Genomic DNA, 27,537 nt, shown 5'->3' with positions numbered 1-27,537 from the left:
GTAACTGTAGCCACCAGATCCAGTCTGTATCCAGATCAGAGGGTCACTGCAGTCACCCGGATCCAATACGTATCCAGACCAGATGGTGGATCAGCACCTAGAAAGGACTTCTACTGCCCTGAAAGACAGTGGAGACCAGGATAACTAGAGCCCCAGATACAGATCCCCTGTAAAGACCTTGTTTCAGAGGAGCACCAGGACAAGACCACAGGAAACAGATGATTCTTCTGCACAATCTGACTTTGCTGCAGCCTGGAATTGAACTACTGGTTTCGTCTGGTCAGAGGAGAACTGGCCCCCCAACTGAGCCTGGTTTCTCCCAAGGTTTTTTTCTCCATTCTGTCACCGATGGGAGTTTCGGTTCCTTGACGCTGTCGCCTCTGGCTTGCTTAGTTGTGGTCACTTCATCTACAGCGATATCATTGACTTGATTGCAAATAAATGCACAGACACTATTTAACTGAACAGAGATGACATCACTGAATTCAATGATGAACTGCCTTTAATTATCATTTTGCATTATTGACACACTGTTTTCCTAATGAATGTTGTTCAGTTGCTTTGACGCAATGTATTTTGTTTAAAGCGCTATATAAATAAAGGTGACTTGACTTGACTTGATCCAGCAAAAACATGCTCTATAGTGAACTTGTCCGGTGAGTATGCTGGCCATGCAATATCTGGGATGTTTTCAGCTTCCAGGAATTGTGTACAGATCCTTGCAAAGTGGAGCCATGCATCATCATGCTACAATATAAGGTGCTGGTCGTGGATGAATGGCACAACAATGGGCCTCAAGATCTTGTCAGGTTATCTCTGTACCTGTGTTGCACCGGTGTTCTTTGTTCATAACATATGCCTTCCCATACCATAACCCCAAAGTAGAAGTGCTGACTAACAGATTTAGACAGATTAGTGAACCAGTATTTGAGAGAAACAGGCCTTTTTTTGAGTTCAGCTAATGAAAAAGGGGGGCAAAAACAAAAGTATTGCGTTTATAATTTTGTTCAGTGTACAATGTGCAGTGCTGGGGGTACTTCATGGAGAGGTTTGAGAGCCCCTGCTTGAAAAAAAAATCCCAAAGCCATAGCTTTAGATTATGTAATTTCACGTCAAAAGTGTACATTATATGTATTTTGTATGTACTGTAATTAGGGCTGTAGCTATCGAATATTTTAGTAATCGAGTATTCTACCAAAAATTCCATCTATTAATCGAGTAATCGGATAAAATGTGTTTTTGCTTAATTAAAGTGCAATATTAATTATGCAAGAGAAAATAAGACTCCTAGGTCTCTTAAAATGAACAACTAACATTCCTTTTTTAGAAAAAAAAAAAATATTTTTTTAAAATGCATAGAATGCAATGCATACATCAAAAATAAACATTTAATTATTACCCATTGTTTTTCTGTCTGTACTTGTACTGTGAACAATGACAATAAAGTTGACAGATGAATTAAGTGCATTTAAGTGCCATTCGGTTGGTGTTTTAAATAAAGCATTTTCTGAGATGTACATTAAACACATAAAACATTAATTTAATTGATCTTTTAATTATTGAAAATTAACCAAACTCAACTTTTTGGTAAACAAAGGGGATTTACTATACAAAAATAAAGCATGGAAGAAATGTTGTGTGATTAAACCTTAAAAAAAATAATGTTAGATTTTTTATTTTTGTAGTAGGCTATGTACATTCTGCTGAACAATAGTAATACATAACTGGCAAATACACTAAACCGGACTTTTATTTTGACGGGTTGACGTACCTTTACAGTTCTGTGTATGTGATGCTTCTTTTACTGTCTATGATGTGATGTGACGCTAGTTTTACTCAAATCAAACGGTCAAATGCTCATGAAGTGACTGTCAGAGCAGTTCTGGAGATGTTGTTCATGTGTTCACGTCCTTATTTAGTGAGACAGCAGACGCTGAAATCACCGCGAGCGTCACGCGCGCTTCGGTGTGTGTGATAAAGGAAGACCGCTTCTGCTCCATTCATTAACAGAGATTGCAGAACATGCAGGATTCATATTTAAATAGAATTTTCCGGCTTTATATTTACAGATATTAGTCCATATCGTTATTTGAAGTAAGTTCAATGACCTTTTTGATTAATTCATTCAAAATTTAGCAAATTCCGTGCCATTCCGCGTTAAACTGTAAATTCCCTCCGCGTTTTCGGTATCGCAAAAATCATAGGGCCCTAGTTGTGGTATGCCAGCTCTATCTTGCAGTGGACACACGTCACGACATTCTCTTTACGTTTGCCTGCGCCCTCACGCAGGGCTTGTGTCTCCTTCCGCTTTGTGGGTGACGTAAACGCGTTGTGTCACATTAAAAAAATCATTGCGAAAGATATGTTTTTATACAGTCTATGGAAAGAACCTGACGTGAGATTTAAAATAAATTAAAAGAGGCTTTGAGGCAGAGGAATTTGCCTAGATCCTTTTTTTTGTAATCGAGTTACTCGAGGAATCGTTTCAGCCCTAACTGTAATTATTATTTTGAGTATCTTGAACTATACAACATCACCCGACATTATTATAAGATTAATTTATTAAAAACAGCACTACCTTTATGTAATTTAATTCTAAAATAATACTCAACTACAACTGTGCCTCGTGCCTTTAACCTCTGTAAAAATGGGTATTGGCAACAACTAACAACTGTTGATAAGCGACTCATTTTCAAGGCCATAATTTCCCAGTAATGCATAACACAGATTAGTAGGCTACTGTTTCCAAGTGCTTTTAAATACTTGTACATTTTAAACTAAATGACCGTTTTCAAATACACAATTTGGAGTTGAGAAATAAAGATTTCGTGGTCTTTTTCTTCAGGGTGGAGCATTATTCTTTCTCGAGCGTGTCTGACTCCTCAAATGTTAAAATTGTCAGCATGTTTTTCAGCCTTTCTGGTAATTTATATATATATATATATATATATATATATATATATATATATATATATATATATATATATATATATATATATATATATATATATATATATATATATATGATTGCATATATTGTACAGTATGTTTTTGTCAGGTGCTATATGAACGACGGCCGTGGTACAAGGTCTACAACGGCACTTCTCTGATCTTTAGCTACAACACATCCAGGCTAATTCATTTTTTGCTCAAACCACACATTGTTGATTATTCAGTAAAATAATGAATATGAATTTTGCTAAAAAAAAAAAAAAAAAAAAAAACTAACGCTTTTCTCATTTCGCATGTTTGTTTTTCAGTTAGCCTAATAAATTCCACTATGGACTGTTAAATGTTTATAAGGGGGAAAAAAAACAATTTGTATTAAACCATAAAATACAAGTTTTTGTTTAATAAAAGACTATCTAAAAACTAGATTGTGTATTTTAAATGACTATCTTCTTGCTGCAGGAGTATCCTGTCTGTAAAAGTTTTTGGAGATGTATGCAGGACAGTGTTTGAGTTAATGGTTAATGTATAAAAAAAGCAATAGTTCCATCTAGTGGTTAGAAGAAAAAGTAGCAATACTAATAGTCATACTTTTGCCTTCACACCTCTGTACTTGTTATAGTAGCATGGGATTAGCTTGATACACATAAATACTCAAAAAGATCATCTTGCATTCCCTAACCTTTAAATTGAGACGTTTCCTTTCCAACAATTTTGGACCATTGAATTTCCTTCACTTTTTCCTGACTTTTTATTTTATTTTTATGCTTGACAGTATATATAAAATTGTTTTGTTATTCCAAAAAGTAATTTCTAACGGATTAATCTAAAATAGAACACGTACATTTCTTTTGACTTTGATTTTTGTACTTTTTCTGGAAGCCTGGATATTATGTTTTAAATTATGGAATAAAAACAAAATCAAAGCTGTCATTTTGAAAAGTTGTTTTCCAAAAGTCCTCCTTGAGACTGAAACATATTGAAACTGAAAGGGAGCAAAACAAAGGCTGGAAAAATATTTATTTAGATTCACTTTAGCAAAAACAAGTGACTGTCTTTTTCATCGTGTACTCCCTGATTTGATTGTCTTTTAACAGCTTGGCTTATATACAGTGGTAAAGCCTCAGGCCTATTACTCTGCTAAAACCAACAACGGCCCCAACCCAAGAGTGTACATGGCTTAAAGACCGGTCAGACTTATTACAAAGACCTGGACTAGAAAGGACTTTTGTCTATCAATCTAGAATAAGCCTTAAATGAACCTACCGCTGTTTCATCTTTTCCATAATAGTAAAGCTGAAAGTCCTCACCTTAAATTCTGCTTCAGTCTCTGTAGAAAATGTCTCCCTAAAACTCACTAAAATAAAATACGGAATGGGGATAAGAATACCAGAGCTTTCTAAGGGGAAAATAGCAAAAAAGCAAAGAACGCAGCTTGCATGACTTCATGAAAAACACAATTGCATCACAATTTTCATACATACAAGCGCATCTGAGATCAGGTGTAAAAATACCAGTCTTCTATTTTGGATAAAGCAAAATTCAGCTATTCAATAAAATTAACATTCAATATTCCCTGGAAACCAAATGGGTCAAGAATAAAGCAAGATCTCCCAGTGTAGACGTGCCAATGCTTGCACAAGATACATACACAAATATAAACATCTTATGACTGCAAATAAAAATGTTAATGGAACAGCGTTACCCTCTTTCCATCTATTCTGAAAAGCATAATAATTGCTGTTGTTTCTGGTCAATTATTCTTATGCTGTAGTTAAAAAATGAGTTGTATAAAAACAAGCACTTGACATGAGGATTTAATGTATCCCCTTTGTCAAAAAAAAAGTCCCTGTGTCTGTGTTTGTATAAGCACATAGGCAGACAGGTCTGCCAGCAAAGTCCCATTAGCATGATTGAATGGATGTCCCACTAGCCAGTTTTAACACAGTACAGGTCCTTTAATGTCTTGAGCTCCTCGATAAGAGTCTTGTTCTGATTCTCCAGGACAGCCACACGGTTCTCCAAACACTTCACATACTCCTTTTTCTTTCTGCGACACTCTCTGGCTGCCTCCCTGCATGCAGAGATTCGGAATTACACATAAATGCAGTTAGGCTTACAATGCAAATCAGGGCCGGCCCTGACCAATTTGCTGCCCTAGGCAAGATTTTACCTGGCGCCCCATGCATCACAGCCCATTTCACCCTGTCATTGTGTTCATGATTTAGCACATATATATACATACATACATATATATATATATATATATATATATATATACACACACACATTACAGCAGAACTGTTTCCAACACTCATAATAAATCATCATATTAGAATGATTTCTAAAGGATCATGTGATAGACCGGATGTCACATGTGACACTGAAGAATGGAGTAATGATGCTGAAAATTCAGCTTTGCATCACAGAAATAAATGATAACTTAAAGTATAATAAATTGAAAACAAATTATTTTAAATTGTAATAATATATCACAATATTACATTTTTTTTTCTGTATTTTTGATCAAATAAATGCAGGCTTGATGAGCAGAAGAAACTTCTTTCAAAAACATTAAAAATGGTAATGTTTCCAAACTTTTGGCCTGTACTGTATCCCCCCAAAACTGCACAACTGTAGAGTAAAACATTAATAAAAAAGTGATAATAAAAAATGTGTCTTAAAACTGACATGATTCTACAAAATCACAGTCTGGGGACTCAGAACAACTGCTAACATTAAGTTTAAGGTAAAAATAACTGCCATGAAATTATAGTATCTTACTCCTATGCAATAAATTGTTCTTTCACTACATATCTTTACCTTCTGTCTTTATCCTCTTCTCTTCTTTTTGGCACTGTATCTATCACAAACTATGCTCATTTATAATGTGTCATGTAAATTCGGCCTTCCGTCCCAATCAGGAAACTTTCACCGTGTCTAGAACTGGCGCGAGCTGCCAGGCCCGTTTCTACGAGCTGTGTGTTAACAAAAGCAGTGCTGTCTTCATTGGATGCGGCGTCGGGCACGCTACACAACAAATTACCAACAACTGATCGTGCGCGCGCTCTGTTTCTGACGCACTTCAAGCACTCGATGGGCGGGGGAAGATTGAAGAGCCGGACTTTTTTTTTGCTTTATTTGGTAGTATTTCGAATTAATGGTTTTTAAATAGTAGCCTATTATAAAAAAAAAATGTAAAAAAAATAAAAAATAAAAATTCACTCGTTCACTCATTCTGGCGCCCCTATGGATGAGTGGCGCCCTTAGCATTTGCCTATACCGCGGGCCGGCCCTGATGCAAATGAAAACAACTGCAGGATATTATACATTACCAACCAACAAATTCATTCTCTTGTCCTCGAATACACCCACCTGTTCTTCGCCAAGCGTATCTCTCTCTTCATTTGCGGGTCATTGCTTTTGCCCTGAGAGCTGATAACGGGTGATGTCATGACGACAGTCTGAGGCAGCGAGGAGGAAGAAGAGCGGATCTGATAAGCTTGCATTTCTCCCCCTGCACCTATAACACAGTATCACAGCCAGAGTGTGTTGCACATGTACTAAAGGAACAATATGAGCGGATTGTCAAATTAAAAGGTCTTTTTGCCTTTATGTGCCAACCTTGGAGCACCACCTGGTTACTAGGCAGCAGAATCTGTTGTCCGTCGGCGGTCTGAGCGTATTGCAGTATAGTTGGCTGGGTTGGGTTCGAGTTGGTCATGGTGAGAGTCTGCAGGCCTTGTACACCCTCTGAACCAGTACTGGCCAGCTGCAGAGAGCCATTGGATGAAATCGCAACTGCAACAGAGCAAACAAGAATCGTGACGGATGGTTCATGGTATAAAACTGTAAATCGTGCATGAAGATACATCTTTTTTATGTTCTTTTGATTCAATTATTACAACTATGCTCTAGTTCATATCGTAAAATAAAAATAATGTTTGTGTAAACTGCATGGTATTTGAGTCAATTTTGTCATTAACAACTTATGAAACACTTAGCTTCATTTTTTTATTGCAAAATACATAGGAAGTTACCACATGATGCACTCAGTACTCAAATAGTATGCTGGCTTGGCTTACAATATTGGCCAGTGCTTGTCTGGTAGATCGGTGTAGGAAGTGAAACACTTGTTATGGCAGAAGAGGTGGAGCAATCCTCTTCTCCCTCGTTCTGAGTTGCCACTTCCTCAGCTGATAGATCATTTAGAATCTTCCTGAAACACAAAAAGGAACGGAACGTTTTTGTGTAGTGCCTAAACTCTTGGTTTTGTGCCAGAGATGTGCCTGGAAGTTGGAGCTTGGCAAATTTTGCTTTTCAATCCACTCTCAGTAACACTGGGCCTTATCATATACTCGGCGCAGCGCAAGCGTTTTTCCTAGTTTCAGCCCAACGCAGTTCTTGTTTTCATGTCCTGCACCTCGTTGTTCAAATAGCAAATGCATTTGCACACATTTTCGTGATCATGGGCGTCCTAATAGAATAGAAAATGCACCTCTGGGCGGGTCCACAACGCCGCATTCACATTGCTTATTACACAGAGAGATGCGCAGCAGCAGCACACAAACATTTTTAAACATGAAACAATAAAAGATTAAAATTTAAAAGATTATTATTGCATAAACTACATGAATATAAAAATGCCTACATGTCTTAATGGATAGCCATTGTATGTATCAGATTTAGACTACTGATTTGCTCGCACATGAGCAGTTGCGTTTCATCTCTAGAGATGTGTCTGTCTTTGCGCTTGCCAATTCCACCATGTAAATAGCAAATCCGCCATTGCACGAGCGCAACTGGCTATTACAGGGAATGGGAGATGACATTCTGATTGGTTTATTGCATGTTACGCACAAAAAAACCACCCATTAATCATTAAGAGAATAGGGAAAACCCATTCAGACCATGCGCGCCAACCGTTTTCCCGTCTTTAAACCGAGAAAAGTGGATTCAGACACTCTGCGTTCTTACTTTATTAGTCATTAAAATACTAATAAATTGTATTAATTGGCACTTCATCTAATGTTTATAAATTATAAACGGCCCACAGAGGCATAAATTATTTGCCCTGACCCTTTTACCTGTAGGATGGGCGCCGAGCCAAGATCTCTCTTGACTTCTGGTTAGATGCTCCACTGTCGCTTGAATCCTGAGAATCATCACTATCAGATCCTTGACCCTAATAAGAAACATTGTTTAAGTGGAGGGAGCCTTAAGTAAAAACAAAGACCAGTTTAAGATCACGCTGTATGAGTGTCTGCACGTTACCTGTGCTTGTCCCGGTGGAGACTGGATAACCGATGACTGCGCTGACTGAATCACACTCTGAACCTGGAACTGACCGCTGGGCAGCTGAACCACAGTCACTGGATTCCCACCCAGAGACATCTTCCACAAGATGATTATAGCATGAAACAAGCACTTATTGCTGCTTTTTTACAAATGCTTAGTCACATATAAATCATGCAAATATGGGTAGATAAGTACAAATATGAACAGTACCTGTGCAATCTGTGATATGTGGGAGGCAGTTATAGTTGTGGGGATGGCAATGGTTTGGGACTCAGAGCCATTACGGTTATTCTGCTGGACCTCCTCCATTGCTGCTGCAGATGAACAAGGAGACATTTTTTTGGTCAATACTTAATGTAGATATCATGCTTTTCTTGACAAATGCCTATATACAGAAAAACATTTACAGAGATTACAGTAAACAAGCAATTATGACCAGTTATATTTTAGAGCTGACTATAAAAAGGGGGGGAAAAAGAAGTACACACACACACACACATGCAATACTTTTTCCAGGCCCAAAAATCAAAAGTTCCTCATATTTCTGAAATATCTTACATATTTAATTATGTCCATTTTTAAGCCTTTCAAATAACTGAAGAATGTTTGGTAAAAAATATTATTATATAATGTCTGAATAAATATTTAATATAACAATTCTATAATAATTTTTTTTTTAAATAAAATAAATTGCACATTTAAAATTCTGTTTGAATAATGCAAAAATCTAAAATTGTAAAATTAAAGTAAACTGTAAAAGTATATTTAGATTTAAGAGATGGGGCCCAGTGGATTATTTATTTATTTTTTTTCAGGGCATACAGAAATCTGAACTATGGGCAGAAAAACTATGTACAATTATATAAAAAATTGCAGATTGACAGCAAACATGAGAAAACTGAAGCATGCAGACTGTTTATATTGTGCTTACGGGATGGTCAGGGTGTGTGTGTTTGTGTGCTGAGGTAGTTCTGTGGTCAACCCAGGCTAGCAGTCAAAAGCCTTGATTTGGTCACTGTTTCCATTTTACCCTAACCCTGAGTCAGTACCTCTAAAACCTTCAGCTCCACCACACACACTCACACTGGCCTTGTGGGTTACATTCAACACATTACTGCTGCAACCTTTCTGCAGTTGTCCTCATTTCATTCCAGTAAAATCATGTTAGTACAAGAAATGGAAAATAAAGTTACAATGTAATGGAAAAAACTAACAAACAAATACTTAACATGGAAGACACGACTCCTTTTGTATGAAAACAGATGAAGCTGCTTTGAGTTGTTATTAAAAAACCGGATGCTAAATATCGCCCATCAAATACTCCAAAAAACAAGCAATATCAGGCTAAATTCTATTTAAATAAAGCCAGAATAACATTGCGAGCTATATCGATGTGTTGATTCAATATTTACGTTAATACTGTATGTTAAAAGTCCACATTTCAAACAAAAAATCTAAGGCTACAGCAGCTAACGTTAGCAGGCTAAAAAAAAAGAAGGGGAAAAAAAGCTGTCTTTGATTTCATTTCAAGACTTATCTGTGAAAATACATAAGACTCTGCTGGTATTTGTAAACGGGCTTGTTTCTACTACACAAAAGCTCCATCACTTGATATAGATAGTTTTTTGTAGTGATGTTGCAAATATTTTATTAGTGTCAGAGGCTTAAAGTGTAATTCCTCCATGAGATCCAGATCAAAAGCGCATCTCCAAATAAAACTAACCGCTGCGGCGCGTTACGAAGCCCGTGAGCGACTTTATGCCGTGCTCTGCGGAAAGTTCCAAGCAAGTCACTGGTACGCAAGTGCCCGCGTCAACAGACGTCAGCGATACGGGGAGCCATTAAAACACCTTCCCGTAAACGAGTGTTACAACCGAGCGGATGGGCGCCATGACTGCAGCGACATGTCGTCAGAAGAGAAAGAGGAAAAAACAAAAGCAACGCTTTACCTTTAATCCTTTTGAATCGCTTCTGGAAACAATAACACCGTCTATAGAGATGTCAGTGTTCGAGATATAATTTGTAAAGTAAATTATTTAATAATGCATAGAATAAACCTGGGCGGTTTCCATTGAAAAAATCTAGGTGGCTTCGGGGTTTTTTTTCTCTAAAGGCCGCAGTAAGCGCCGCCCCCTAGAAGGACGTGTTACGTAAATCTCCTTTAAGCTTTGTGATTGGTCAATATCACTGAAACGGAAAAGTGGTCTGGGGACTTGAATGAAACCAATGCAATTTTCAGATTTTCTCTATTCTGCTTGACAAATATGCTACTATATTTACAAATAAAAATGTGCATTATTTTTATTTATGTGCAAGAATTCTTAAAGATTATTATGAACAGAAAAATTAAATTTTATGGAGACATTCTTAATATAATTTTCCTGTTATACAACCCCAACTATTATGTTGAAATTGTGCATTGTGTAAGATAGATAGAATGATAGATAGAGAAAATTTGACAATAAACGGCAGTTATACAAAACTTCAGAGATGCAAAATAAATGCTTTTTATTATTTTTTCGTGTTTTTCATTGGAGTAAAAAACAGTTACAGTAACCAATGTACAAAAAAAGAAAGAGATGTGAACCAACAGGGAAATACTTGCTTGCATAATCATGATTTCATTTAAATCCATGAATGACCAAAATAAATTGTAAATAAATATCACATTCTTATAATTTGAATACAATATTTTAATCTTATAATTAAAATTATAATTATATATATAGGAATTGAACAAAACATTTTAATCAACACAGAAGGGTAATACGCATTGTCCAAATAAGAAAAAAAGTAATTTTACTGTTGCATGTCTTCATTTTATTCTGTAGCAAGTAATCTGCATTTTATTTATAAGTGTGTGTGTGTTGCCTGATGTGTATTTTGAAACGTAACTGCAGCTGGTTGCATAATGTGTGAAACATTTATTTTGGTTCCAGCACTTAGCTGGCATGATAGATTATCAATTAACTAAGTGATTGTGTCTAATTTTTTGCTTTGTTTATTTATATATATATATATATATTTTTTTTTTGGTCCATATTAAGACTTGATTAACACTTATGTAAATGACAACTAAAATCTTTTTATTTTAGGAACAAAATCATTGCAAACATGAAAGTGAATATTTATAAATGAATATCCTCTCTGTCCTGGAAAGCACTATTTCCCTGAATGCCCCATGTAAAAAGCTCATTCACTCGCTTGTGCTTACATCACATAAACTCAGCTATGATGCCATTAATGACAGTGAGAATGAGAGAATACATTTCATGACAGCGTTTCTGATTTGGGTAAAGGTATTGTGGAACTCATCAACAAACAAATGACCTTTCAAAGCTGTGGCCATACATACACATACGTACACAACCCCAGAATGAGGTTAGGCTAACACACTGTAGTGATCAGTTGTGTAAGGACTCTGAAAATAGTATTTCAAACCCCCACAGTGCTTGACTTTATCATGCTTACATCTTTAAGACTTGTACATACTGTAAGATTTCTGAATCTGAATTATAAAAAGAAATGCATGACAGAGAGATCTGAACACAGACTTCAACCCATCACATTTCTAATCAACTGGAAATGACCAAACAGAAACAGAGTAAGCTATTTACAGTAAGTCTTCAACTGCAGATCCCCGCACAGCTGCGAAGGGATGTCAGTGACAGTAGTTAATATTCATATTCATTCAAAAAATTAACAGAATACAGCAACTTACTTACAGAACAGTAGAATTTTGCATCTGTACACAAGCAATTATTTACAATTATTTATGCTTTACAAGTAGTTAGTCATTCCTAGTAAAAATGTCTATAGTACAGGAGAACATGTAAAATCTATGCCTTTGTACAGTTAGATGTTCACGAGGGGCTTGCTTGTACAGGGTCGTGTTATTTTACAGTTGTTTTGTTTTATTGTACAGATGCCTGAATTTTTTTTTTTTGCCATTCAGAGATTTAAATGGCTTGTCCTGATGTGTATAAGCACCTTTAGATGAGAGAAAAAATAGAGGTATACGTACCTCGGTTTGTGTTTGGTTTGGGCTTGATGTGTGATGATGAGGTCTGCATTTGGTGAATGCGCTTGTCTATATGAGTGTTTCCTACTGTTATATGGTGAGAAGTGAACTCAAGGAATGTATGATTTGTAAATGTAGGCATTGAGGTTAGACTGGGCATAAAGTCCCAAAAAGTTTTTTTTTTTTTTTTTTTTTATTAATGTGCCAGCACTTTTTTTGTGTAAGTCACATTATACTCAATAATGCAAGTAATAAATAATACTACACATTTGCCCTTGTTGACATATATTAATAATCCATGTTACTGAATGTATCTGCATTTATCTGATAAAAAAATAATAGGGTTGATTATCCTCGTGCTGAACTTGTGAGGGTTGAAGGAGTGAAGTTGTTCAGTGTGATATATATATATATATATATATATATATATATGTGGATGGCTAACATTCAATTAAGCAAACTCACTAATTGCAAAACTAAGCAATTCATAATTAAAATGGTTGTGAACCATCTTAACCTGATGAATATAGATCAAAATAAAAGTTGAATACTTTTGTGTATCACATTGCACTTTTGTCTAGTACAACTGTAGATTGTGTTTTGTAAATACTGTCGAACTAAAACAAATTAAAAAGATGTAAGTTTGTAACCAGGAAAGCTCCATATCTTAAATAAATTTGGTTAAAGCCCCAGTGGTAAGATTTAAGATGCTAAATGTTTCCAGAACTGACAGAGCAAACTGAGTAAAATGAGCTGACAGCTGCAGTCTCTGTAGCACATCTGTGTCTTAACCAAAATGATGGTGGATGAAACTGGGTTTTAACTTGGGTAAGGGCATTCTATGAACTGAAGCATTAAGGAAATGTCCTATAATCAATACTGCCCTTGAGAAAGGCACTTAACCCCAGGTTGCTCTGGAGGGACCGTCCCTGTGTTATAAGCTGGGTTGCAGATCAATTCTGTGTATATAGAAATGCTAGATCCTAAAAGGAATTAATCTTCCATTCCTAGTCCGTTCAATTACTAAATTGCCACACTACTAAACATCCCAAAAGAGTTGCAACAAAACTAATTTAAAACTAAGATACAGAATTTATAATGCTAAACCTATATAAATACTTGACTGATCAATGTGACTCACGTCTATTGTAGTCCATCCATCCATCCATCAAGACCTCCTATCATTTATTTGATCAATCATAATAGTATAAATTACAGTTCATATTGCACTTTTTGTTTAATATTTCACTTTGTCTCCCTTTTTTCACTAAGTTATTTTGAGTATTGTGTCCTGAAATCGTTTCCATTGATTCCAAAAACTTGGAATCAGAACAAAATATTTTGGAATCTAACAACCCAGGCGAAAACGTACAAACTGAAGCTTTGAGCTCCTTTTAATAAAAAACAAAACAAAAAACAAAACACTAGTTAGTTAGTGCTAGAAAGGAATGCGTTTGAGTAGAAAAAACAGTTAGGTAATTCAAGTAAATTTAAATCACGACCAAGAACTGGACAGACAGTAAGTGGCATTTTGCAGATAAAGGGGTTTCTGGGGGAGAAGGACGTGAGAAAAAAGGGAAAATCTATTACAGTATCTCTTCTCCAAAACTTTTGTATTTTTTGTCCATTGACACCTCATCCCTGAAAAACAGGGCCAAGTCTGCCTGTATTTGAACCCAATCCCAGTTGTGAGGCCAGGCTCCATAGCAACTTTCTAGTAAGCCTTTGTCTTGCCCATAACCCTGCTCACATGTTGTATGCTACGTAAATGGGATCCAACTGATCTGCCAAGAAGGAGTCTCTCAAGTGCATTCTCTGCTTTTCTCCTCTGGAGTTTATGGGGATGACCCCAGGGTCAACGATAACCACTACACCCACAATCAGATGGTGCTCCTCTAATACCACATTGGTTACCAGCGGAATCAGGTCTAAAGCATCCTGCTCTGATCCGCAGAGTTCAGCCACCACCACCAGCAGATTTGTCCAGGTGAACACGGCACTGCAGAGGTAAAAACAAAGTAAGAGATAATGGATAACATGATTGCACAATGAAAATTCAGTAAAGAGCTTGTCGCCGGGATTTACCTTTCACCAATGCTGCGATGGGCGCGTGATACACTGGTCTCGATGTCAATTGGATGATATCGCAAACCTCTCAATTCTAAAGTCTCATCCAGAGAGCCCACCACAAACAGAGCATCATGGCGGTCTAACAAGCAAGAACATTTTTACAAGAATGCATGTGCTTTTATTTCATACAGTCAGAGATCACTAGTTACAATATCTAAATTAAAAAAATATTACATTTTTCTTTATTAGTGAAACTGCAGAAGCTATGAATTTCTAAGAACTTTTTGTATATATATATATATATATATATATATATATATATATATATATATATATATATATATATATATATATATATATATATATATATATATATATATATATATATATATATATATATTCCAAAATCCTAAAACTTTTTTTTTGGTGTACATTTATGTGAACTCTAATGTAGACATTAGCATAACACAAACACTATATCACCCTCACCAATCTTTCATGAACACTTTGCCATTAATTCAGCTGTCTCTCCCTCTCACCTCCACTGGAGTCCGTGAGTTCAGTTCTCTTGACAAAGCCCAGGTATCCAGTTCTGGCCCAGAGCGTTTGAGGATCTCCAAAACTCAGCTTAGTGTTGAAGTGGTCAGCCTGCAGATTTTCCTCTCCGTATATAGTGTAGTATCCTGTTGCACTGTGTGGACTATTTACCCAAATCTAGAAAAGAAAGAAGTGTATTACTGGATAAGAAATGTAATCTATTTCGATGAACAATAAAAAATCCTTGTAAATAACACTTTTCTTCTATCATTTCCCATCAAAGTGTAGATTTCTTAAATTATTAGCCAAATTATTACAATTTAAAAAATTTGCCTTAGCAATACAAAGGAGTCACTGTATCCCAAAAATGACTCTCCTATGATTTAAGAAATCAAGAATGTTATGTGTTTAAGTGTGTTATAAGGTAGTTAATTTTCTTAAAAATGCACAAAGCTGAAGAAACAACCAATTATTATTTGCATATGTAAACGCACCTCTCCCAGGTGAGAGTCCCCAAGCGGTCCTCTAGTTTCTGGATTGACTATGATCACCCTCACCCCAGGAAGAATCTAAAAGAGGGAGAAATAGCACTAACAAAATTTTCTAATAAATGTATGTTTGATCCACTGGTGGAAATGTGCTTACTGTTCCAGACTCCATGAGAGGAAGAGACTGAGGTGCTCCTCGCTCTACTAACCTCACCCTACAACACAGACACACCATCATCAGTGTTGTACAAGGAGAAAGAGTGTGTAATATGACACAGTATAATCACTTAGGGCCCAAAGGAACCAGCAGCTCTGAAGCTTTTTTTATATCTGACACTGACAAAATTCTGCAATATTTAAAACAATGAAAACTGTGTGATTTCTGCACTGTTGACGGCACCAAAAGCAATTCCAATTGGCCAAAAAGTGAAATTTCACACATTTTAACACACAAAACACACTTTTTAATATTTAAACACTGTGTGTTTATCTGTGTTTGTCTTTATCTTACCGGTCATGTCGGAGGGACTTCATGTCCACATACACAGTTGAGGGGTCTGGTCCAGTGGTGCCCTGTGAAAAACACAGAGATCAGCTGCACATCAAATAACCAACATCACATATCCAACACCTCCCAACAATGCATTTATTTGTAACAGAGATGATAGATCAGTGAGAAGAATAAGTATTGATGCCTACAGTAGGTGTAAAGGAGTTTGAACTTCAGATAGTTTACCTGTAGGCAGATGGCCAGGTTTACTCTCGACCCAAAAGCGGTGCTGACAGCCCGCATGGAGAGTCCAATGTCTTTGAACAGTTTGGAGAAGGAGTGTGTAAGAGCCAAGCGTGGACGCTCCTCAGCAACCACCACACAGCTCCTCACACACGACAGGTTCACACCACGTGCCTGATGTCAGATGGACACAAAGAGCATTACAAGAACATGTGAAGATCTAAAAAAGATTGCATGGACAGTTCTTCAAAGTATCTTTTGTGTTTTGCAGTAAAAAGAAAGTCATGTAAGTTTGGAATGACATGATGATGGCAGAAGTGACATGTTTAAGTGAACTATGCCTTTAATGATGGCTAAGTATGCATGTGAGCATACCTTCAGTATGTCTGTCTGTCCGCCTAGGCCCTTGGTGCAGAGCTCCATGACAGAATAGGAGCAGAAGGTGTCTCTGATGCGGTACTGACTGAGCGTGCCCAGCCACAGGGTTAGTGAGCTCTCCAGCTCCATAGGAGGAATCAAGATGGACTGATGACCTGAGTATACACTGTACAACAAAGGCACATTTCCGGTTTATAATACCTTCAAAATAGATTCATATCCATTCTGAAGAGAACAAGCCATTGTATGAGATGACCCAATGCTGTGATTCATTTTATGTTAGTATGAGTCATTTGTATGTGACTGTTTGTGTGTATCCATCTGTTACCTCGCAAGGCACCAGAGCACAAAACCAAGTCCACAGTAGGGGTCGAGGCAGATGGCGATCTGGCGAGAGGAGTACAGCTCACACTGCAGCTTTATAGATCGACAGAGAGCGCTCACCGCCGCATGAGAGATCTGATAGACAGCCAGTCAGAGAGGGGGGTCTCAAATGTACAGTACAAATAAGATTGTTTTAAGGCAGAGGGAGACATTTGCTATAGTAGGGTCCAAAACGTCTAAGACAACATTGAAAATCTGGAAATCTAATTTAAAATGAAAGTGTTTTGCGATTTTAAATTAGAAAATTGCAAAACAGAAGCTTTTTCACTAGTGGCCTCAGATTTTTGGGCAACACTGTGTATTAACAAATTCCCATCCATGTAAAACATCTCTAATTGGTCAGTTTTTCAATGAACCTGGTGTTAAGATAATTAAGTAACATCCATTGAGATGATTAGTAAAATCCCTCACCTTCACTCCTGTCAGCATGCCTGTGGTTGAGACACTGAAGTCCATATAGGCAATCATCTCAGCATTGGGCGGTTTGTAGATTGTGGGAGGTCGTTTGCGAGGCAAGTCATCTGGGAAAAACCATGGATATGTTACTTATGGATACCACCCAATCTTGCATCTAAATTGACTAAGCAAAGAATTACTGATGTAGAGCAGGACGTTTTCCTTGCTTGCTATCCACATTACTAGACAGTTTATGTTAGTTAATGTTGTTATTTATGTAACATGAAAACATGCTTAAAATGAATGACTGTATTGTATCTGCTATTAGTCAAGCTGTTAAACAAAACTAAAAGTTGTTTCAATAAAAGAGCAAATCCTGATCCAGTGTATATCCTAAATTATCATATCATATCATATGACTTGGATCTATTATTATACATGTAAAGTACAGAATGTTCTACACAGTAGCTGTATTGAAAATTGACTTGCGTGAGTTACCTGTGTCTATTATGATGGGCCATGTTTTTATGTTGACTGTAGCTGCTGCTTCTTTAGATCTGAGAATCTTCGTTAAAACCTGAGTAGTGAGAATGCAAGCAGCCTTGCTGACCTGAGGAAACCAGGAGAGAGATGCAAGAAAAGTGAACCACGTGTTTGGCTGGTGAAAAGCCATCACTAGTTAAAAGAAAACACAACCAAATGAAGGTATTAAGAGATGCAACACAGAGGCTTACATCGATGATCATGCGGACAGTGGGCAGAGTGGCAGAGAGGTTCTGTGGGTGTGGAGGTCTCACGGTGACAGGAATGCAACCAGCATACAAACAGCCATAAAATGCTGCGATCAGATCTATACCTGCATACACAGAGAATTCACATGCAGCGCGTGATCAACTGAAACCCCCTTGCATATTGTACTTTATTTTTTAATCATTATGTAATATATTATTAATGTATTATTATTACATTATATTTATACTTTAATTATTTTTATTTATACATTTGTTTTTTATGATAATTTTTTATCTTTTCTTCTCGATCGACATAAAGGCTGAAATAAAGGCTCTTTTTGCCAGTAATAATGTAGTATTATTTATATACTATTAAATCATTTATTTATATTGTGAATGACCCTTTTTACATTTTCAGTTTTCATTCCAATTTTTAAGTTTTAGAAATCTATGTGCTATGGCACATAAGTTATGTGCTTTGGTCATTTTTATTGCTTTTAGTATATATATATATATATATATATATATATATATATATATATATATATATATATATATATATATATATATATATATATATATATATATATTTATTTATTTAGCTTTAACATAGATTTATTTCTGTTTCAATTTTAGTTTATCAAAGCAATTTTTTGCTGCTTTGCCTTAGAGGCACAAAACACCCTCTTCACATGTGGAATGAGAAAATGCACTTTTCTGCAATAAACCTTGACTTAATGGCTAACTCCAAAATAGTTTTTTTTTTACAGTCCCAATCTTTCAAAAACTGCCAAAACAGAACAAAGTATGTGTGATTTACCTGGTGGATACAAAAGCACCACATTCTCTCCGATGTTAATACCACTTCTCTCCATAAGAGCAGCGGCTATCTTCTCTGCTCTTTTATGAAGCTGAACACATGTAGCTGTACATACTGCCACTCCCTAGACAGAGAGAGAAAAAGCATATTATAGGCCAGCAAATCAGAAATTCTAAGTGAGCTTTTATCAAGGTTTTGTTTGTGGCTGTTTTAACCTTTGCATTCAAAAGTACATAAAGCGTATGGTCAGGATCGGTTTGTGCTCTCCACTGTAAAGAATCTGCAAGGAACTGATGCTAATAAAGACAAGACAGACAGTTCATCATCAATACCATCAAATATATAACAATAAAAAATTTAATAGTGGTGTCATGCCAAAAAGGCATGTGATTGTGCCATAATAATCCTAGTGCCTACCATCATTGTAGGCCACATGCACAGCTGCATCCACACGAAAGCATTAAAATATCACACAATGCATTAAAAAAACTGTTTCAAAATTACACTGAATGCATCATTTACTTACTGTTATATGGGCTTACAATACAATGCAAGTCTGAGTTTACCTTCCTGACCAGGTCTTGGTCTTCTATGAGTCCCAGATCTCTGCCTGCAGCCTGTGCAATTCTTTTCCCAGCAACCAAATTACCCACCATGATGGAGGCAGGGCCGACACCAACTATGAAAGACATAAATACAGGACAGAAGACTTTGAGTAAAACATCGCATGCATGAGATTTTTACCTCCAGATTTTAGGTTTCCCTCGCCTCCAAGATCTCCATTTAACCCCTGTATACACACCTGGTTGTTTCTGACGTGGCTTGGGCATGTTGGTGACGCAGGTGTGGGGGCACATGAGGATGTTGCAGGGGTGCAATGCCCCCTCCAGGAAGAGTTGCTTGGTGTCTGAGATGTGAATGCCCCCTAGGGGAGTTTTGGGCAGGGTGTTTGCAGGAACCAGTGCAAGACAATACAATCCCACCTGATGAATACTGTCAATTGCCTAAAGTTGTGAAACAATACACAAAGCCACCAACACATAAATAAATATATCATACATAAAAAAATTATCAAACATTTGTGTGTTCAACTTAACAATGAAATAAGTGTTATGTAAGCTATAACAAGACACTGTTGTGATTTTACTTTAACCATGGTAAACCACTGACTGCTACCATGCAGAAAAATACCCTGATATTAATCGGGATTATACTATATTCAACTTAACCTGACTGGCATAACCAGATAAACACCATTTATTATTTATATACTTTCATAGTATTTACTAATATTTTTAATGACCTTTTCATTTTATATTTTTATTTTACATTAGGATTAAATAATTCTGTGTGCTTTTGACATGTTTTAATAGTTTTTGTGCCTTTAAATATTTCCATTTAGCTTTCATTCATTTCTTGTTTCAGTTTTTGTTTTATTAATTTTAGTACTTCAACTTTATTTTATTTCAGTTAGCTGCCAAGATATTTTTTTACACATAATATTTTTTAATTGTTTTTATTTTTGAAATAATTTATAAGCATTAAATAATCATTAAATAATAGCGATATTTAATAATAATCACTAAAGCAAAAGATCAAGTCAATAGTACATTGGCTTTACTGTATCATGGCATTTTATTATATTTTAAAGTATAAAACTATCTATATTACAATTACTGTTATAAATTTGTCTGTACCTGAAGAACCCGACTCATCCACTGGAAGCTGTCTTCTTCACTGGCATCAGGCCTCTGCTCTGCTACAATAACTATCCTCTCATCAAAGAACACAGTCACTGAGAACACAGCAATCCTACAAAACACACAGACACATTTTTGATTATTATCTATTCCTGATCAAATATGCTTTCAGGACTACATTGTTCCCCCCTTTTTTAAATGGGAACACTCACCTTCCTCTGTACACAGTTTTGACTGGTTCCACAGCTAGTGCAGTCGCTACCAGATCATCAGCATTGTGACGACGACCACTAACCATTAGCAAGCCCTCATTCTTACCCACCACAAATATCAGACTACCCTATTGAAGGAAGAGAGGGGAAAAGATAAATTTTAATGCATAAAAAATGGCACTGACTCTCTCTTGTTTTCCTTTTTCAGACACTCACCGGTCCAATAAACCCCAGTAATCCTGACCGCACAAATGGGATTTCACCAATTGGAGTGCCACTAGCGTTGACTGGGATAACCTGCGAGATTTGAAACCAATAACACAAAAAACATTGAGAGCACATCAAAACCCCAGCATTACTCCATAAAAAATATGTTTATGGTGTGTTAATTCAGTAAAAAAAAGTTACATCATCATCTCTGTGTGTTGCTTTTCATACCTCAAAGGTGTTTTTAGTGACTCCAGACAGGCCATAGTACATGTTCCCACCAGCACGAGAGTTCACAACGATTTCTCCAATCTCGTCCGTTTTACAGAGCATGGGCGGTCCATCCGGTTTCACAATGCACATCAATGCTAAAATACACATTAACACACATGCTAACTTCATATATGCATGACAAACATATTTTAAACTTTGATAGCATGGTATTATGAACTGGATTTTCTCTGAAGGAAAAGTGTGTGAGAATACCACAATCCTACAGTAATACCATGATTATTTTTTTGTATTGTGTAGACCTCGAAACACACATATAAGATTCAGTGACGAGATTTCTTTTTAATGTTTTTGAAAGATGTCTCTTATGCTCACCAAGGCATTTGTTTGTTTAAAAATACAGTAAAAGCAGTAATATTGTGAAATCTTATTACAATTTAAAATACCTTCATCCTTGCTGTTTTATTGCTCAATTATTTTCAATTATTACTGGTGGTCAAATATTAATAATGGTTCTTATTATGTTTTTGCTGCTTAATATTTTTGTGAAAAAATGTTATAAATACAATGCATTCTTTGATGAAAAGAAAGTTAAAAATAATTATACATAAATATCTAAATAATAAATATCTCTCACTTTTGATCAATTTAATGTGTCCTTGCTAAATAAAGTTTTCTTTATCTTACATAGACTTAACTTTTGAATGGTAGTGTATCACAGTTTCTACAAAAATATTCTGCAGCAAAAACTGCTTTCAACATTGATAATAATAAGACGTGTGAGAACCAAATATATAAAAATAGAAAAAGGGGCTTTTAAATTGTAATAATATTTTGCAATATAGTTTTACTGTATTTTTATCAGTATTAGAGACTTCTTTCATAAACGTTTTAAAAATTGTAATCATTCCAAACTTCTGATCGGTAGTGTGTAGTAGCACACACACACACCTCCGGGCATGACGTGTCCCACATCCTGGACGGTGAGAGCAGAGTTCTTGTCTTCAGTGTTGACCCTGATGACCCCGTGGCTCAGCCCAGTCATGGACAGGACGGCTCTTGCTGGAAGAGGAGCACCAGCGACCCCAGGCCTGGAGAAATATCTCATAATCAGGAAACAAATAACTAGTGCTTTTAAAAAGGGATCCCTACAGCTCGTCAAAAAATTATATACCTCCGTATGGCAACAGTCATGGCCTCAGGTGATGTAGCACATGGGCAAATGACCTCTGGCTTCAAACCATGAGCCTTGAATACGTTTAAAAATGCATCACATGATGAAACTGACCCTGAAAAGAAAGAGATGGAGATACAGAGAGATGAAAAGAGTCAAATCGTTGAATATGAATATCATCTCCCATGGAGACTCTGCAGGAGGTCTGGTAGTGTAACTCACAAGGATTGGCTCCATCAGCAACAATTAGCATGCGCAAGGAGGCCAGACTGGTTTCTCTCTGATCTCTGTGAGCCATCATTGCCCAATGCAGGTCACGACACTTAACCAGGGCAACCCGTGCTATAGAACCAGACATTTTTCATATCAAAACAAATGTGTGTAGATGACAAAATTACATTTGGTTGTGTGTCTGTTGTACCTTTGTGTATGTGTACTCGCTGTACCCAAGACTGTGGACAGGCTTTCATTACTGCATATGGCACAGTGATGGTGTGGATTCGGTTCATAACACTCTGAAATACACACAGATATTATTGGATGAATGCCTTGAAAACTGCCATTAAAATGACGTACAAATTTATGTACGTCACTGTAATATCTGGTGTGCTGCCTTTATGCTTATTTGATTAAAAAACATTGTCCATTTACATTATTGTTTTACACTAATGAGATTTATTCACATAACAGCAGTTTAAGTGTTTTTGAGAAGATGTTTTTTTTTGTTATTTATATATTTTCGTCATAAATTAACATATAAAAAGTAAAATAAAGAATAAATATAGCCACAAAAATGTATGCACATATATATATATATATATATATATATATATATATATATATATATACACACACTGTATATAAACAAACACTTTGATACAATTTTATGCCAATAATATGCAATTCATCCAATTATAATCTCACCAGTTTCAGTCAGATTTTTTTGCATTTTTAGTGTTTCAAATTATGTGTTATTACGTCTGCAGTAGGCAGATAAACATACCTTGCTTCTGAAAAAATCTGTCGTAACAGCATTGATGGCACATACACATTTCTGTCACTCACCGTGAGAACTCCATGCCACAAACCCATATCCTTCTTAAAGTCCAAAACATTCACCATCGTTTCACCTGCATGGTGACATATTTCTCCATATGAGCAGTGCATAAAGCTACATAGTTTTTTTTTGTTGTTGTTGGTTTAGTGTAGGCTGCAACAGAAAGATGTCGTTTCCATAGCAACAGCATCACTCACCCTCACAGTAGTTACAGGCCTGAGTGAGAGCCTGGCAATGTGTTAACATGGCAACTTTTGAAACCGCAACACCCATCACTGTGCCCTCTTTACTGGCTTTATACTGCATTAGAGAAAGAGAGAGGAGGTTATTATATTCAAATATACACATGGAAACGCATAAACATGCACATGATTTTACCTCTATGTATGCCGTGTCTGTGTTGGCTGTTGGTATGTGAGGCTGCCAGTCTTTCGAAGGCTTTGTGAGGTATTTGGAATCCGTCACCACCCACTTTAACCTGGGCCAGCCTATCAAAAACCCAACTATCTTTAGATCCATCATAAAACTGCCGTCACTGACTGACTTTAAAAAAGGAAATGGATCAGTCATTTGTGCATGTGAAGTCTCTGACCTTTAAACTGCAATATTTCTCCAGTGGGGGTCTTGGGTAAACCCTTCAAACAGATCTCACTGGTCAAAGCCAGACCCACCCCACAGCTACCCAACAAAAAACCAACCTGGCTGCTCCCAGCATCCTGTAAACACATGGAAATGATTTCAACCACATTTCTGTCAGCATTCCATTTGACTTTAAAAGCTATGTATAAAATATACTATTGATAACTGTGTGGCTACCTTTCGGGATAAAGGAACCTCTATGGGCACAGGAATGACTTCAGCCAACAGACAGCCATAAAACGCAACCCAGAACATAGCAGGGTCACTGTTAGGATACACCAACGCCACCTGTTTCAATAAAAAGACATTGCAAATAATTGCTCACACAAAAAAAGTGAAATGGCAGCATTTTTTTTAAATAAATGTTGCTTCTAAAAATGCATCCTGCTCATAGCTCATAGTCTCTCCAGGATTTCACAATTCTGCGATTGCAGAATTTAATAAAAAATACAGCCAATACCACATTATTTGCAGCAGCTTGCATTTTTCTCTTATTTCCACAATTTTCCCACAAAAAAACAGAGAGAAACTTGAGAGGGGGATCGCAACATTAGCAATCACTAATAAAACCATTATAAATTTAAAAAGGGCATAAGCAATATTACACACCAGGCAATATAATTGTTTATTTGTATAAACTTGAAAAGTATTTACAGGTAATTGTACTACTGTTGCTGCCACCTAATTAAATCATGATTATTGCTAGGTTTTTATTACACATCATCCAAAAAATGCTGTAAGTTTTTAAGAAAAAATCAAAGCAAATTCAGTCATTTTCAGCTGCTAGAATCAGAAAAAAATCCTAAAAAAATCCTGGTGGGACTGTACAGTAACTGTATAGCAATGTTAAGTAAAAGAGTGTGTTTACATCAGTGTTGTTATTGTTAACTAAATATTAAATAACTATATAAATAAAGCTGAAATAAAATAAAATATGAATATTAGAAATGTATATTAAATATTTGTTAATATTATGGCAACTAACAAAAAAATAAGCCGAAGTACTAAAACTAAACTTACAAATAAAGCTAAACAGAAATATTAAAATGAAAGAATTAAAATAATAAAAGCACATAAAATTACTAAAACTAAAATCAAAACTGAAGATAGAAAAATTGAATTCAATAGATTTATAACTACTATAGTAGCATACTGTATAAATTATACTAAAATAGCATTGGGTTACGTGCACAAACTTAAAATATTATGTAAACATCTGAATTGTATTATTAAGTTATATTATTTTTTACCCGGTCTCCTGGTTTGAGGATCTGCTCATTTTTGCTTCCCAGCTTGTTGAGGAGAGTGTAGGCCAGCTTTATGCTACGACTCCACAGTTTCCCTGTCAATTACACGCCAATCTTTCAGTTGCAAAGCCCATACACCTTCAATCAAGATAAGTTTTGCAGGTGACCTTGCTCAGTCTTACCATACGTAAGTGTATAAAGTGGTTTTCCTGTGATATCCAGTGCTGTGAGGGCCGGGCTTTTGCCTTGTGTGGCACCCCATCGAGTTAATGCTGCCTGAAGAGCAGGAGGCCAGTTACTGACCACACCCAACGGCTCCCCCTTCACTGGGATTATCTGCCGGCCTTCTGGCTTCGGGGTGTTAGGATCTGCCTGAGGAACTGTGGAGGATCCAGATTATTGCACCTTTCTTTCAGAGATGTTTTCTGAACTCATTCATTTACCTTCTACGATCTCCTCTTGGTCATCCATGAAGAACTCGCTGAGTGGTGGGCGTTTGGGGCGTTTTAGCGTGTTTAGCAGCTGCTGAATCTTCGTGGACACACGACTGGACACAGGAACACCTACACCAGGAACGTGGGCAGGCAGGGTGGGATGAGACAGACGAACAAACACACACTCACGGACACTTTCAACTGACCTGGGCATTCGTAAATCATGACTAGATCGTATGTAAGAACGTATATATACGTATTACACTTTCCTACAGTGGTATTATCAGTTCTGGTCCAAAGATTTCAAGATACACGATGGCTTATAGATCAATAATCAATATGCGTAAAACTATATATACACCACCATTCCAAAGTTTGTGGTCAGTAAAATTTTATTTGCCCTTACTTTTATTCAGCAAAGTATAGGAATTTTAGTAGTGGTAGTTTATCAGTAGCTTAGATATCTTTTGCATTCTTCTATATAAAAAATACTAAAGGACTTCGGAATATACAGTTATTATTATATTATATTAAGAGGCGGACAGAGTACACAGTTTCATTACTTGAGTAAAAGTACAGATACCCCTTGCAAAATTTTACTCAAGTACAAGTAAAAGTATTACAGTCAGATGTCTACTTAAAGGGTTAGTTCACCCAGATAGCAAATTTATGTAATTAATAACTTACCCTGATGTTGTTTCAAACCCGTAAAACCTCCGTTTATCTTTGGAACACAGTTTAAGATATTTTAGATTTAGTCCGAGAGCTCTCAGTCCCTTCAATGAAGCTGTGTGTACGGTATACTGTCCATGTCCAGAAAGGTAAGAAAAACATCATCAAAGTAGTCCATGTGACATCAGAGGGTCGGTTAGAATTTTTTGAAGCATCGAAAATACATTTTGGTCCAAAAATAGCAAAAACGACGACTTTATTCAGTATTGTCTTCTCTTCCGTGTCTGTTGTGAGAGAGAGTTCCAATCAAAGCAGTCTGGATATCCGGTTCGCAAACGAATCATTCAGTTCACCAAATCAAACTGAATCATTTTAAACGGTTCGCATCTCTAATACGCATTAATCCGCAAATGACTTAAGCTGTTAACTTTTTTAATGTGGCTGACACTCCCTCTGAGTTCAAACAAACCAATATCCCGGAGTAATTCATTTACTCAAACAGTACACTGACTGAACTGAAGATGAACTTACGGTTATGGATAGAAATGTAGCGGAGTAAAGAGTACAATATTTGCCTCTCAAATGTACTTGAGTAAAGTCATGAGTACTCCCCAAAAATGATACTCGAGTAAAGTACAGATCCCTCAAAATTGTACTTAAGTACTGTACTCAAGTAAATGTACTCTGTTACTGTCCGGGTCTGATTATATTATATATATTATAATATTATAAATTATTTTATGGTGCATTTATGAGGATTTTTGGAAGAACTGAATTTGTTGAAGAGGATTTTTGGAAGAATTTTAACTATTCCTTTAAATATCCTACTGGTTCACCTGTAAAGCAGCTTTGATGAGTTATGAAGGATCAGGACTGAGTAAAACCACATGTAAACAGAGATGGAGGGATGAGTGATCTACTATTATTTTTTTATTTTCCTAAAGAAATGCAGGGTTTCCCTTGGGTTCACATTCTCTATAAGTAACACATTTATAGTATACAAACACAAGCACACAGTTTTAAAGCCAACCTACAGGACATGTATATGACCAATCATTACCTCTGCCAACTCTTCTCACTGACAGAGGAAAGCAACATGACACAAGTGGATAAAAGGTAGAAAAGAAAAAAGAAACGGGATGCGATTAATGAAGCAATC

At 36.3% G+C, this 27,537-nt stretch overlaps 2 protein-coding genes across 3 annotated transcripts in view; both read right to left on the bottom strand.

The window, feature by feature from the left end:
• Positions 1 to 3,952: 3,952 nt before the first annotated feature.
• On the bottom strand, positions 3,953 to 10,380 carry LOC132151746 (cyclic AMP-dependent transcription factor ATF-1-like). Of its 2 annotated transcripts, none has more exons than XM_059560087.1 (8): positions 10,197 to 10,380; positions 8,458 to 8,561; positions 8,224 to 8,343; positions 8,037 to 8,134; positions 7,035 to 7,168; positions 6,574 to 6,750; positions 6,325 to 6,472; positions 3,953 to 5,023 (listed from the first exon to the last, which is right to left on the bottom strand). In XM_059560087.1, the coding sequence occupies exons 2-8, from the start codon at positions 8,554 to 8,556 to the stop codon at positions 4,879 to 4,881; spliced, it is 921 nt and encodes a 306-aa protein (XP_059416070.1). In that variant the 5' UTR covers positions 8,557 to 8,561; positions 10,197 to 10,380; the 3' UTR covers positions 3,953 to 4,878. The 2 variants fall into 2 exon arrangements, with proteins under 2 accessions (XP_059416070.1, XP_059416072.1); XM_059560089.1 differs by having other exon boundaries at positions 8,458 to 8,558.
• A 2,697-nt stretch (positions 10,381 to 13,077) lies between these two features.
• The window catches only part of LOC132152290 (disco-interacting protein 2 homolog B-A-like), a 41,165-nt gene continuing 26,705 nt past the window's right edge, over positions 13,078 to 27,537 (bottom strand). Inside the window, exons 7-38 of the mRNA XM_059561091.1 lie at positions 25,716 to 25,956; positions 25,455 to 25,652; positions 25,276 to 25,367; positions 24,203 to 24,313; positions 23,979 to 24,102; positions 23,765 to 23,874; positions 23,584 to 23,686; positions 23,395 to 23,459; positions 22,751 to 22,844; positions 22,552 to 22,671; positions 22,330 to 22,444; positions 22,107 to 22,246; positions 21,156 to 21,292; positions 20,934 to 21,014; positions 20,718 to 20,845; positions 20,503 to 20,617; positions 19,608 to 19,809; positions 19,372 to 19,484; positions 19,021 to 19,101; positions 18,806 to 18,929; positions 17,989 to 18,110; positions 17,753 to 17,864; positions 17,270 to 17,379; positions 16,803 to 16,933; positions 16,472 to 16,640; positions 16,100 to 16,270; positions 15,875 to 15,936; positions 15,521 to 15,578; positions 15,370 to 15,444; positions 14,878 to 15,052; positions 14,354 to 14,477; positions 13,078 to 14,267 (exon numbers count right to left, since the gene is read on the bottom strand). Coding sequence (XP_059417074.1) covers positions 14,015 to 14,267; positions 14,354 to 14,477; positions 14,878 to 15,052; positions 15,370 to 15,444; positions 15,521 to 15,578; positions 15,875 to 15,936; positions 16,100 to 16,270; positions 16,472 to 16,640; positions 16,803 to 16,933; positions 17,270 to 17,379; positions 17,753 to 17,864; positions 17,989 to 18,110; positions 18,806 to 18,929; positions 19,021 to 19,101; positions 19,372 to 19,484; positions 19,608 to 19,809; positions 20,503 to 20,617; positions 20,718 to 20,845; positions 20,934 to 21,014; positions 21,156 to 21,292; positions 22,107 to 22,246; positions 22,330 to 22,444; positions 22,552 to 22,671; positions 22,751 to 22,844; positions 23,395 to 23,459; positions 23,584 to 23,686; positions 23,765 to 23,874; positions 23,979 to 24,102; positions 24,203 to 24,313; positions 25,276 to 25,367; positions 25,455 to 25,652; positions 25,716 to 25,956 — 4,056 coding nt within the window. The 3' untranslated portion in view covers positions 13,078 to 14,014. The remainder of the gene's footprint in view (positions 14,268 to 14,353; positions 14,478 to 14,877; positions 15,053 to 15,369; positions 15,445 to 15,520; positions 15,579 to 15,874; positions 15,937 to 16,099; positions 16,271 to 16,471; positions 16,641 to 16,802; positions 16,934 to 17,269; positions 17,380 to 17,752; positions 17,865 to 17,988; positions 18,111 to 18,805; positions 18,930 to 19,020; positions 19,102 to 19,371; positions 19,485 to 19,607; positions 19,810 to 20,502; positions 20,618 to 20,717; positions 20,846 to 20,933; positions 21,015 to 21,155; positions 21,293 to 22,106; positions 22,247 to 22,329; positions 22,445 to 22,551; positions 22,672 to 22,750; positions 22,845 to 23,394; positions 23,460 to 23,583; positions 23,687 to 23,764; positions 23,875 to 23,978; positions 24,103 to 24,202; positions 24,314 to 25,275; positions 25,368 to 25,454; positions 25,653 to 25,715; positions 25,957 to 27,537) is intronic.

This window comes from Carassius carassius, chromosome 10, assembly GCF_963082965.1.
Source record: "Carassius carassius chromosome 10, fCarCar2.1, whole genome shotgun sequence".
Lineage (NCBI taxonomy): Eukaryota > Metazoa > Chordata > Actinopteri > Cypriniformes > Cyprinidae > Carassius > Carassius carassius.
The sequence above is the reverse complement of the archived record's forward strand: the minus strand, read 5'-3'. Positions and strand labels throughout refer to the sequence as shown.

What these genes read in the sequence shown, in the direction of transcription:
- LOC132151746 (XM_059560087.1), bottom strand. Translation starts at nt 8,556, where the DNA reads ATGGAGGAGGTCCAGCAGAATAACCGTAATGGCTCTGAGTCCCAAACC. An exon ending in TAACCAGGTGGTGCTCCAAG is followed by an intron (nt 6,473 to 6,573) that starts GTTGGCACATAA and finishes ACTGTGTTATAG; the next exon opens with GTGCAGGGGGAGAAATGCAA. An exon ending in ATACGCTTGGCGAAGAACAG is followed by an intron (nt 5,024 to 6,324) that starts GTGGGTGTATTC and finishes CTCTGCATGCAG; the next exon opens with GGAGGCAGCCAGAGAGTGTC.